Below are 13,544 nucleotides of genomic sequence, written 5' to 3' on the forward strand. Positions count from 1 at the left end.
TTAGCTAATTTACTTGAAATAAACTTTCAGCAAGATGGCGCTCCCCTCACAACTTAACTTATAACGACAATAACAATATTCGAATTTTGTTAAATTATTATTTCTCCAATCAATGAATTGGAACCAAAGGACCCATACGACACCCTCCCTGAGTCATGGATTTGTCCTTTTTCGATTTCTGATTTTGGAAATGTTTGAAATGTGAAATATATCGAGGCAACTAACACAATGTGGAGCACCTGGAAAATGCTTCAATAATGCAAGCTTTTATATATTTGCAAACCCATCCTGTTATAATAAATTCCGTTATGAAAAAAAATATATTCAAAAATTGATTGGTAATAACAGTTCAAAAGTAAAATATATCAATTCCAAACAAAATTTTAATAAGTGTATGACTATTTTAGTAAATACCATTTTGATTTTTTGTTATTTATCACGGCCTACTAATAAGAAAATGATAAAAATAAATAAAAAATGATAAAATTAAATATTGCCGTAAATAGTGAAAATAAATATAGAGCAATATACAGGGTGTTTCAAAACAAATGCGAAAAACTTCAGGGGGTGATTCCTTGTTCAAAATAAAGGGTAGTTTGCTTCATAAACGTTGGGTCAAAAGTCGCGGTACAAAGATGGCAGAAAAATAATGTTTTAATTTTTTATCTTGAAAACGAAAAGAGACAGACTAATGAAATTTTATGGAAGCAATTACTGTTATGAAAACACACTTTCTGGTAATTTTCTCACTTTTTTAAAATGAGTGGAAGGGGTTGAAATAAACTACTCCTATTATACTTGTTAACGAAATTTAAAGAAAAATCTTATCAAACACATGCAAAAAAATTAATTTGTATAGTTTAGTTTGTTTAGAAACTTTTTTATCTCTTGTGTTTTTTTGATAAACTCACCGATTTGAAATTAAAAAATAAAATGTAAAGCATTACCCCATGTCAGGACAAAAAACATTTTTATTTTTTAATATGTACTTTTTTTTATTATTTTGTACTTTCATGAATTAAAATACAGAATTAAAAATTGTCTTGGTAAATAATTTTTAAGAGGTTATCGTTCAGAAGAAAATGTAACGATATTATTACGAAATAAAACTGTTTGACAGCAGCCTACTAGATTCTTTATCAAAAAATGTTTTTTGTCCTGACATGTAATGCTTTACATTTTATTTTTTAATTTCAAATCGGTGAATTTTACTAAGAAAACACAAGAGATAAAAAAGTGTCTAAACAAATATCCAATTTTTTTTTTGCATGTGTTTGATAAGATTTTTCTTTAAATCTTTAAATTTTAACAAGAATGATAAGGGTAGTTTATTTCAACCCCTTCCACTCATTTTAAAAAAGTGAAAAAATTACGTTAAAGTGTGTTTTCATAACAGTAATGCTTCCATAAAATTTCATTAGTCTATCCCTTTTCGTTTTCAAGATAAAAAATAAAAAACATTATTTTTCCGCCATCTTTGTACCGCGATATCTCCGTAATGGTTGACTTTTGACCCAACGTTTATGAAGCAAACTACCCTTTATTTTGAACAAGGAATCAGCCCCTGAAGTTTTTCGCATTTGATTTGAAACACCCTGTATATTTTTGAAAAGCTCATAGCAAGGCGGATCATATCATTTATAAATATAGAGGGTGTTTTTTGAAAATTGAAAATTTTTGAAAGAACGTAACTTTAGTTCATATTTAAAAATATTTTTTTGTAGAAAAACAGAGTACGCCACTGTATTCTACATAAAAAGTTCTACAAGAGTCAGTTTTCACCTTCTCGATATCATCCATAATAACGGAGATACGGGGACTGCCCCAAATTGTAAAATTTTAGAAAAGAGCCTGTAGCTCAGAGACAAAGAGAGCTATGAAAATGTTGTTGACAGCATCTTCCGTTTGACGAAAAAGTGGCACAGGTTTGTGCAAACCGCATCCTCCTATCTTTACAAATAACGGAGATACCGTATGATTTCAACCAAAATGGGACACCCTGTACAGCGAACTAGTAGACAGAAAAGACATTCTAATAAATAACACAACACTGAAAATAGTAGAAGAAGAGTAAAATATATATTTGGGACAACTAATACACAGCTAGGGATTTCTACTACCAGAAATCAACAGTAGAATTAAGTTAGCATGGAGTACTTGTGGAAGAAACTCAATCATATTCAAATATGAATGCCACTTTATCTAAAGAAGAGAACATTCGATCAATGTGTACTACGAGTCATGACCTATGCATGATGCATGCGAAACCTGGACACTTAAAACGGACATTATAAGGAAACTGCGGGTCGCACAACGCTAAGTGGAACGAAATATGCTGGAAATAACCAAGAGAGACCGTAAAAGAATAGAGTGGATACGACAAAAGACCGAGGTAATAATAGTCCTCCATAGAATCAAATCTCTAAAGTGACAATGGGCAGGACACCTGACAAGAAAGACAGACAAGAGATGGACCACAAAAATTACAGCATGGTACCCACGAGGAATTAAGACACCTAGAAGAAGACCAAACATGAGATGGGACAATGATATTAGGAAATTAGCAGGAATAACATGGGCCCGCATAGCCAATAATAGACAACAATGAGCTCAACTACAAAGAGAGTGTCTTAATAGTGAGGAAGGCTACAGGCTGCCTCATAATCGGAAATGGTTGAATAAGCTGAAAATGATGATGATGAAATATAGAAAAGATACAACATACTTAGTGGTTAAAACTTGGTTAACACAGGTAGAAGTACAAGTTAATTTTTCAAAAATTGAACATGATGAATTTTATGGTGAACTTACATGATGAACCAGCCCGAAAAATTTCGTATTTCTTTAATTTTTGTACATAGTCGTACGGTTTAGGCTACTTTCCACTATATTTTTGATTATAACGAATTAAACTTTTATTCTCTCATAAAAATAATAAACAAAACAAAACGCCGTACTATGTAGGTTAATGAGCCCAACTAATCTTTGCATTGTTCAAAGTTATTTTTCACTAGACGAAAATATAAATATTTTCCAAAGAATATGACAAGCGTCTAATAACGACGATATTAATAATTTATTAATGTCACGACCTTAGCATATATTCGTGATAAAACCGAGACAATGTAAAAGCCAACCAGATCGGCACAAATCTAACATTTATCGGAGATAAGATGGCAGATGAATTATGCACAAAGGTGAACAACCGACTTTAATTCTAAAAACGCATTTTTTAGAGTTTATTTAACTTACCTATTTCATCTTTTTTTCAGATAAAACCAAAACAAAAGCTTGATACTTAATGGTTCACCCAAGCGATTTAGGAAAAGTACAAGAAGCGCCACTACTAGGTACAACATGAACATCCGCCCCAAAGACAAGTGACTGCGGTATTTAGAAGACTGTTCAAATCCTCGAATAACAAAGATGAGGGGCACAACAAGCCCAGCGGATCTGCTCAAGGCTCACCGGCCAGGAGACTGTTAAGAGGTAACTTTTTGACACGTATGATATGTTATTTTACAACTGCTATTTATAAATAACAGTTCGCTACAGTTGTCACTTCCTAAAAATAACAGTTATGAAGATATCAGTGTTCTAAGAGTTCTATCTAGCTCGTCAAGATTTGTTCCAAAAATGACAGATACTGTTAAGAGGTAATTTTTAGAGATGAATGGTTATTTAATGGTCTGTTATTTTAGAAAACTTATTTATTATACAGGGTGTCCCAGGCTGAGCGTGCATTAGAAGTTTCTAAGGAACTACAACATCTAACTCGGAGATTTTTTGCACATCATAGTTTCACAACGAGATCTATCATTAAAAATATTTTCAATATGGCGGCACTTCCGGAAACACCGGAAGTTGACAGCAACTTTCTTATTTTAAATAAGTGCCCCCATTTTTTATTTCATGCTTAAATTCTCTGTAAAATTTTATGAATTTTGATATTAAACACTCTATATCTAACATTGATCGTTTTTGAGAAAAAAAATATTTAAACTTGGACGAAAAAAACTGCCTGTCAAAAATATGTGTATAGCCTAAACGTCAAATTTAGTGATTATCACAGCCATAAAGAGAAAACATGTGGCTATCTAATTCAAAAATTAAATTGTTCAGATGTCATATAATTATGGCGGTAACTGTCATGGAATCGAGCGATTAAAAATTATCATAAATCATTTTTTTCAAATGGAAACCCATTTTTTTTTATTTCACTAGTGAAATGGCTTTTCAACTCGTTACTTTTTGACTATACCTACATGTTCCTATACCTAAAATAAATAGTTTTTAAGTTATTTAAGATTTAGTTTTAAAGCGTATATTTTTCTTGATTTTAACGATTTTAACCAGTTAACCAACCAGCCTGTGACACTAAACGTCAAGTGATCTAAAACAATAGATCTGGCCATATCATATTGTGACGCTTTGTTCAAAAAGCAGCATTATTGCCGAGCCAATTTTGCGCTGTTTTTTTATCATACGCAATATTATTAATATCAACTATTAGATATCACTAAAGAGCGAAAATACGAGACATATTTTTATAAATACACATTTTAAACTCTAAACCAGGCAGTATTTATAATATAGGAAATACAAATAATTCGTTTTCTGACAGAGGGAAATAAATTGTCTAACCGTTTAACTTAATTAATACTTAATGTCAAAGGAAGCTAGATAAAATGAAGAAAAATTATACGTTTTCAAATTAAATTTAAAATAACTTAAAAAAAATATATTTTAGGTATAGGAACATGTATAGTTTAAAAGTAACTAATTGAAAAACCTTTTCACTAGTGAAATAAAAAAAAGTGGGTTTCCATTTGTAAAAAATGATTTATGATAATTTTTTAATCGCTCAATTTCATGACAGCTCCCGCCATTATTATATATAACATTTGAACAATGTAATTTTTGAAATAGATAGCCACATGTCTTCTCTTTCGTTGCAAAACAATGATGTGCAAAATAAATAATAGTTAGGTACTTCCTAAATATAACTGTTATGAAAATAAAAAAGTGTGCTTACAACGAATGGTCGTGATGTAAAACGTAATTCTACCAAGTTCGCAAGTGATATTCCAAAAAATAACAGGTACCTACTGTTAAGAGGTAATTTTTTGGAGACGTATTACTTTAAAACTGTTATCTCTAAATAACAGTTCACAACAGTCGTTACTTTCTAAAAATAAAAATTATAAAAGAACACTGCACTGACCGCTATTGATCGTGATCTGAACTCTCTGCCGAGCTCACAAAACTTTTGGTTCAAAAAATAACAGGTATTGTTAAGAGGTAATTTTAGAGACTTATTTTTATTTAACGATCTGTAATTTAAGAACTACTATTTAAAAAATTTAGCACACAACAGTTGGCAACAATTGTCACTTTACAACAGTGCGCTGACACGGACCGATTTAGATTATATTTGCTTATCTTACTCTGAGTTGTTTCTATTATCTTACTGATCTTACTCTGAGTTGTCAACTGGCCATATATCGAAATTGTACCAACAGGTACTGTTAAGAGGCATTTGTTAAGGTATTGTTATTTAACGATATGTGTTACTTTAAAATTTGTTATTTATAAATGACAGAGTTCGTACACTTGTTACTGTCTAAAAATAACAGTTATGAAACCAACAGTGCTCTGTTGCGACCACTCGTTATGTCATATTCGGATCACCTGGCTACAAAATTTCTTATATCTGTGCTAGTAACAGTTGTTCATTATAACAGTCCAACGCGCAACAGCAACGGCTAGACGATGGGAGGTTTGGCTAGCTGCAGCCCGAATTTTATCAGTTTCGCGCAAGAGTAGCAAAGAAATAACAGGTATTAAAATAACAGCACGCTGATACCGATGGCTTGCGATGTGATGTCGTGATCACCGCACTAAGAAAATTTACCCAACATTTGAGTAAGCTAGTGTGGGTTACGAACATACCTATTTTATATTTTTACTTCTTTTTTACTGCTTTCTTATTGTAATATCATTGTAGGGAGAATTAAGTTGTAAAAATGATAGATCATACATGACTGTTTAAAAATAAATAATTGGAATATTACAGCTAGTGCGTACGTCTTTTGTTATTAGGGTTTCCGATAATTCAATATCATACTTTTTTCTCTATTTAGCCTAGCTTTTTGGCCTCCACTGTGTAGTAAATAACAAAATGAAGGCATTTATTTTTGATTTCCCAAAGTGAAATATAAAACAATATCTTGAATGCTGGCGTCTTGTTTTCGCCATTCAACAAATACTTTAAAGTGTTCCATATTTTTCGACTCAAAACATCTTGTCAAAAAGTTTGTTCTGGATATTTATCAGACACGACTTCTCCATTTATATTTTACAAAATTCTACCAAAATTTCACCCCGAGGGGTAAAACTACCCGAACTTTGGATGTTAAAAAATGAATTTCAGCATCGTCTGGGATTTGTTCTTTTATTTTTCATAATAAAAAATGGATATTTTTAGCGGAGAAGATTCTTTCAGGGTTTAGTCGCCTACGAATCTCATTCAAGATAAAAACAAGAAGTTTTTGATCTGTTTTTGTCTTGTAAAAATAAAATTTAGCTTATAAGTTTAGGACTATTGATTTTACATACAGATTTTATTTTATTTAAGGATTTAAGTCAAATTTAACTTTGGCTTTAGCTTTAGTTTAAATTTACGTTGTTGCTCTCGTGTATCTGTCAAATTTGACATTTAAAAAAATAAATGGCTAAAAAACGATTTTATTGGCCAAATTTCGAGAAAAAATTGGAAAATTGAAAATTGTTTCTTTTTTAATTTTACATATGTACAGGGTCGGTGAAATTCGACGCTTTTAAATGGAAACACCCTTTTCAGTAGGAGATAGACGAAAACTAATATCGATGTCTGGAGCTCAATTTTCATCAAAAACATGATGGTGAAAACCGCACATCAATATCTGTTACCATTTCGGAATTACGGGGTGTTTTTCAAAAATGTGCATTTTTAACAAATCGCTGTAACTTTTTTGCTAAGGAAAATTTTGTATTTCTATGAAAACATTTCCAAAGCACCTTTTTACGTAGAATTTAATGGTTTAAGTGTAATTTTTCTAAAATTAATAATTTAAGAGCTATCATCCTTTATATTTTTAATTAATTGAAAAGAATTTAAAATTACCTTTCCAAAAATATAGCACACTTGATATTTTGTTATAATCCCCTTCGAAATACAGAATTTTTAAAAGTTCGCCACTTTTAACTAGTAGGCTTTGGACCCCTTATTGATGGTATGCCCTTAATGGAACTCGAAAACATATTTTTCCAGCAAGACGACGCACCGCCTCTGAACGCTGAAGTTATCAGCAAAATTTTGCAGCCAATTTCAGGAATAGTTGAATAGCTAACCAAGATGCCAGCCGTTGGCCGTCGAGGCCGCCTGACTTAGTGCCCATGGATCTAATCCTATGGATATATTTGCTGAAGAATAAAGGTTCCTTATTCTTCCGTATAATCTAGACAAGAATTAGAAATACTTAGGAGTTATGAGAGGGTATCTTTCACCCCTACTGAGTTAATGAATTTCGCGAGAAATGTCCAAAAACTGTCCCGTCTGTCCATAACAGAAGACGGTCGATATGTCGAACACCTGTAGCAAAATCTCATGTCTTGGTTTGCTATTTATTTTTATTGTTATTAGATATAGTTTAAATAATGTGTTGATGTTGGTTAAATATATTTTAAATTGTTATAAAATTCTGCATCTCTCATAGCAAATAATATTTTCGTTTTAATTGACGCTCACAGCTAGAATTTTTTTGCAACACAGCCGGTGCCGTTCAAACCCTACTTATTTAAAGCGGGCGAATTTTTATATACTCTATATCTCGAAGGGGAATCGAGCAAAATATCAAGTGTGTTATGTTTTTGGAAAGGTAGCATACAGGGTGTCCCATATAAAAAATCAAATTTTCTGTTGACAATTCTTAAATTATTAATTTTAAAAAAATTATACTTAAACCATTAAATTCTACGTAAAAAGGTGCTTGGGAAATGTTCTCATAAAAATACAAAATTTTTCATAGTAAAAAAGTTACAGCGATTTGTTAAAAATGCATATTTTTGAAAAACACCCCGTAACTCCGAAACGGTAACAGATATCGATATGCGGTTTTCACCATCATGTTTTTGACAAAAATTGAACTCCAGACACCGATATTAGTTTTCGTCTATCTCCTATAGAAAAGGGTGTTTCCATTTAAAAGCGTCGAATTTGACCCACCCTGTACAGGGTGGACCAAATTTGGACACTGAAACGAAACACCCTTTTCTATAGGAGATAGCGAAAATTAACATCGGTATTTGGAGTTGCACATGATGTACATGATGGAAAAAACAGCACATCGATATCTGTTACCCTTTCGGAGTTACTTCAAAAAAATGTGTATTTTTAACAAATCGCTGTAACTTATATTTTGTATTTTTATGAAAACATTTCCAAAGAACTTTTTACATAGAATTTAACGGTTTAAATATATTTTTTTTAATTAATAATTTAAGAGTTATCAACAGAAAATTTGATTTTTTATACGGGAAGCCCTGTACATTTTTAATTCTTCTTCCTTACTTATTATAGTATTGTAACAAAAACTGAAAACTTTTTACTTGAAAAGAATAAAATATAATATAATATTAATAAAAAAATATAAAAATATTTTATTCTGTAAACTTTGGCAGTACCAAAGCAGTACGGTTGTAGTATCAAGTCCAAATTTTAGGTCTAAATAGTACCACGTGTAGGTATTACAGCCTGGAAAAATATTCATCGCCTACCTCACCCGATCCCTTCCCGATCGTGCTTTTGTTGCAGAGATGCCACTTCTACCGATTTTTCGGTAGATCTACTGATTTGGCAGTCCATCTTCCGATCTAGCGAAAATAGTATATACAATTTGTACAAAATTTCTAATGAGTTATATTTTTTGAATCACAAATACGACTAAAGACATCTAAACTTTTAATTTTTAACTCTATGATCTAAACACTTCATTTAGTAGCCATCGTTGACGCCGTTTTTTTTCCGATTAAACGGTACCTGGGTGATGAAAATTAGAATTACCAACAGTATTGAAAAATATTTTTGAATAATTTTAGAAGAACTTGCTTTAGCTTGGAGGAGCTTTGCAAGCGTGTCTATCCCTTTCAGTCCCAAAAATTCTAATTTTTGGGGACTAAAACGAGTTGTGTATTCATATTTAATATATAATTTTGTGTTGTTTGTATTTTTCTATACCTAAAAGTACCGTATGATCGAAAAAAAACGGCGTCCAGTTGGCTTAGAAATGACGATCGATGACATTTTCCATATAATTTTACATATAAAATGACAGCGATCTTCATTTCATAGCCATCGCTGACGCCGTTTTTATTCGATCATACGGTACCTTTTTATACCCCAAAAACGAATTACTTTTGGAACGTCTGAAAAATACGTGTTAAAGTAAAAAGTTATCTACGGAAAATACAATTTTGGTAGTGGCAACACTGGGTTTGCTGATCGTTAACTCGCCATTTTAAACTTCTTACTTAAGTACTTTCTGCTTCTTGCCATCTTATTTCTTTCATACTTAAGCCAGACTGTGGTGAGAAGCAGTTGAGTAATAAGTGAGTGAAACATTTGTGTAACGGTTGTGTATTAATAATTAAAATGGAAGAAGTGAAAACATTGAAGAGGGAAGGGGAAGAAGTAGTGTCAGAAATTCGAGAGAAAATTATGAAAGAGGAAGAAAAATTAAACCAGATAGAACCAGGCAAGTACGAAACGTAGCATATTTTTTATATTTAATATGTGATTAGCTTTAAATGTTGTTTCATATAACAAATAATGTAAGTAAGCACATGAATGTTTAATAGACCTTAAATATTTTCTGTAAAAATAATAGTAAATATCATAATTATTCAGTGGCACAATCCTTTTTCCTGCTGACAGCGACGGCGGCGCCCGTGCTTTCGCCGCTTATTTAAATGAAATTGCTGACCAACCATGTTTTTTGTTCTCTGTTTTCGGGAAGGGATAGAGCCCCTGTAAACTGTGTATAGCTCTAGGTCGGTCTGTTGTTGCACTACAAAGATTTTATGTTCGGTAAAACTTGGTCAATCGGTAGAAATAGGGTAGATTAGATTCATTATCATTAGATTTTAACCGTAGGTTTTTATTAAGATGTGGCAAAATATGCGGGAAACCCATTAGCTCATTCACGGCACCCCACGTCATAAAGATCTGGGCTAATGTTTTGCTATTTAATTGCATGTATTGTGTACCCACTAGGCAACACGCCACCCCACGCTATTCCACGCTATTACACGTGTGTCGTCTGTCACAAATCTTATGTGTACACTCTTTCCCCTGTCGCAACACGTGGGCTCATGTGGGATAGCGTGGCGTCGCGTGGCTTGTTGGCTAATGGGGTCCCGGTTTAGTTCGATCTTTGGGGTATAATAAGATTATTGAAATACAAACTATAACAAATTGTATATAAACATGAAATACAACAAGACAAAGTTCTTAATTAAAATTAATAATATCGTGTGTGGTCTGTTCGGTAGCGCCAACTTGTTGAGGGTCTTTTCGGGTGTGGAATTATGTAGGTATGTATATAAAATGATCATTTTTTTTTTTTTTTTTTATTTTTTTTTGACGTTATTTTTTACCAACTCTGTGAAAAAAGTTACTGAATATTCTTTAAATGAGTGCCTGAACGAAACAGATAGTTTCGTTCACATACACTCTTTTTACTTTCGTGAAATAGAAAAAGGAAATAATAAACAAGTGGACGTTTTCCTTTCTTGCAAAATCAACAAGAAATGTCATACTTGACAAAAGTAATATTCATCAGCTTTTTGACATTTCTAATTTAGACAATGCCGTCATAAGAAACAGCAGGAGCCGAGAGTTTATGACGTAGCTAGTTAATTACTACGGTTATAAATTGTTGTGAATACATTGGAAACATAAATTATTCCTCGTATTTTGGTTCGATATTTTAAAAATGAGTTTTCTACTCAAGAGTATACAGGTGTAATAGTTTACATGAAATATACATATATAGAGTTATAAATAATATAATATATACTATTTAGTAATAAATATTTTGGCAAATAAACTATGAACTATAACAAATGCAGCAAATGTTTATTAAATATACAAATAATGAATAGGCAGTACATAAGATAATGGGTAACATGTAAAATTTATTTTAAATTTGGGGTTATGGGAAAATCGATCTATTTTAACAAAAAATTCAATATTATAATAGTGATTATAGTGTGAAATAGATAGTTAATATATGATGTTTATTTATTGCTTAACAAATTTATTTTTTATATTTAATAAATGTTTTTTTTTTTTTTAGATTTTCATCTAATAGCGAAATGACCAAAAATTTTTTAATTATATATTTCTTAACACAAAAATCTATCTACATTGACTATGATACGATTTTAGCCATATTGTAAAGCATTTGCTGCTTTGTATGGTTCATAGTTTATTCTGGAAAGGTATTTATTACTATAAATAGGTCTATATATTGTATTTATTACGATGTTATTATGTATTTCATGTAAACTATATCATTTTTAAAATACAATAAAAATACGAAGGAATAATTATGTTTTCCGTCACAATATATTAAGTATTCTTACCAACATTATTGTATAAATTGTGGTATCTAACTAAAGCGTGACGTCATAAATCTCATAATCGAGGCTGTTCTATTAGATACGGCATTGCGTCAGCATGGCCGCAAGTTGCTAACGTAATAAAATTAACACTAGAAAAGCCGACAGCCGACGGTAACTGTCAAATTCAAAGTTATTCGTTTTACAGACTATACACCTGTGTTTTTTAAATAACATATAACTTTCTTATGCTGACTAATTACAAAAGTACCCTGAGGGAAACTGTGAAAAATATAACGTGTATGAGATAAAAAGAGAGTTGAAGAACAAAAGCAAAATAGTGTTGAGAGCAAAAGAAGGTTTCAGCAAAAAAAGTTGTGAGGGCCTGTCTTGCAGTTCTTTAAATAGTATTTAAGCTACAGAAATGCTAGAGGCGTACAGTACAATTTTCATGTTCTTAAATCTAATATTCAGAGCAGTGGACGACACTGCCCTAAATTTACATTGTTTAGACAGACGTCTGCGAAAGCTATATAAATTTATGATCAAAATTCAAAATTCATAGTTATCGAATAAAATTATATTGTAGGGTGTTTATGAACCTCAAAGGTTATGAAGGTTTTTATTGAAGATGGTATTATTCACTAAAACTAATATTAGCAATGAGGAGGGTTATAACATGTTTTAGTCCAAAAATGAGAACATTTTTCCCTATGGAGCTCTTGTTAAAACTACGAGGGTATAATACGGCTCAATTCTTTCAAAAATACTTCTGGATGTTTTATTTTAACCCAGGTACTTAATACTCGTTTAGCAGCAATTACAAAATGTTTACACGTTTAAATCATTAAAATTCTTCAGTAATTTATATATTTCGGTTCACAGAATACAGATAGAATATACAGGTGGGCATCGAAAAAAAAAGTCAATATTCTGTTTGGAGGGGACCAAACGCAAACCAAACAAAACCAAACCCTCTGAGCGGGGGTGTCTTCCCCAATTTTTTTTAAATGAAAAGGGGGGTCAAGTCGTATGCAATGAAAGGGCTTTCTATTCTCTATATCTCCCCGCTTCGTTTTTAAAAATCGGTCGAGTTATTGAGAAAATATAAAGGATTGAAATTTTAAAGTTTTATTTAAACATTTATCAGAGTAAAGATAAGGATAAATTACTTCGACCAACTTGCTGTTTTTTCTTATTATTTTCTAGATGTTTACGCATTTTTTCACTTTGCCACAAGGTGAACCGATCAGGTTGCGGTAGTTGCTAGATAACTGTTCAGTGACTTATGCGTTAAGTTTTCTCATACATCGTCAACTTTTTAATATTATTTGAAAAAAAAAAAAAAAAAAAAAATTTAATTTTAAAATAATGAAGTAGTGGAATGGGTTGGCGCAGATATTCAATGAATGCCATCTTGAAAAACACCTTTATGGCGAAATTGTTCGCGAGTTAGTAGCAAATTTCGCGAAACTGGTTTCGTTATGAATAAAAAGAGGCAGAGGGAAAATCCTGTTGTAAATGAAGCTATTGAGGTATTCGTATTGGGGCAAGTTGCTATGGATAGTACGCTGAGTACAAGAAATTAGCCAATGAGACCGGCGTCAATCGTACAAATGCTCAAAGGATATTAAAAAACGCAAGCAGTTCGTAAATCGTTCGTAAATGATCAAGAGAATTTTGATCGTCGCTTGCAATTTTATGAAATTATGAGTGAACGAGTGGCGATGATAAATTTCCTTTTATGTTGTTTTTTCGGGACGAGTGTATTTCATTTTTGACGATGTTTTCTGGCCAACGGGTGTATTGGCGAGGACAACTAGTGTTTTTCAGAGGTAACACAAAAAACCCCGTCAGAAATTGAACGCCTGGATGGTTTTTTG

General features: G+C 31.8%; 1 protein-coding gene across 1 annotated transcript in view; it reads left to right on the forward strand.

The window, feature by feature from the left end:
- The first annotated feature begins 3,172 nt into the window (after positions 1-3,172).
- The window catches only part of LOC115883610 (ubiquitin-conjugating enzyme E2Q-like protein CG4502), a 16,592-nt gene continuing 6,220 nt past the window's right edge, over positions 3,173-13,544 (forward strand). The window contains 3 exon segments of the mRNA XM_030901965.1: positions 3,173-3,197; positions 3,273-3,379; positions 3,382-3,489. Coding sequence (XP_030757825.1) covers positions 3,358-3,379; positions 3,382-3,489 — 130 coding nt within the window. The 5' untranslated portion in view covers positions 3,173-3,197; positions 3,273-3,357.

Source organism: Sitophilus oryzae, unplaced genomic scaffold, assembly GCF_002938485.1.
Source record: "Sitophilus oryzae breed Bouriz unplaced genomic scaffold, Soryzae_2.0 scaffold_1973_pilon_pilon, whole genome shotgun sequence".
In the NCBI taxonomy this organism is placed as follows: Eukaryota; Metazoa; Arthropoda; class Insecta; order Coleoptera; family Curculionidae; genus Sitophilus; species Sitophilus oryzae.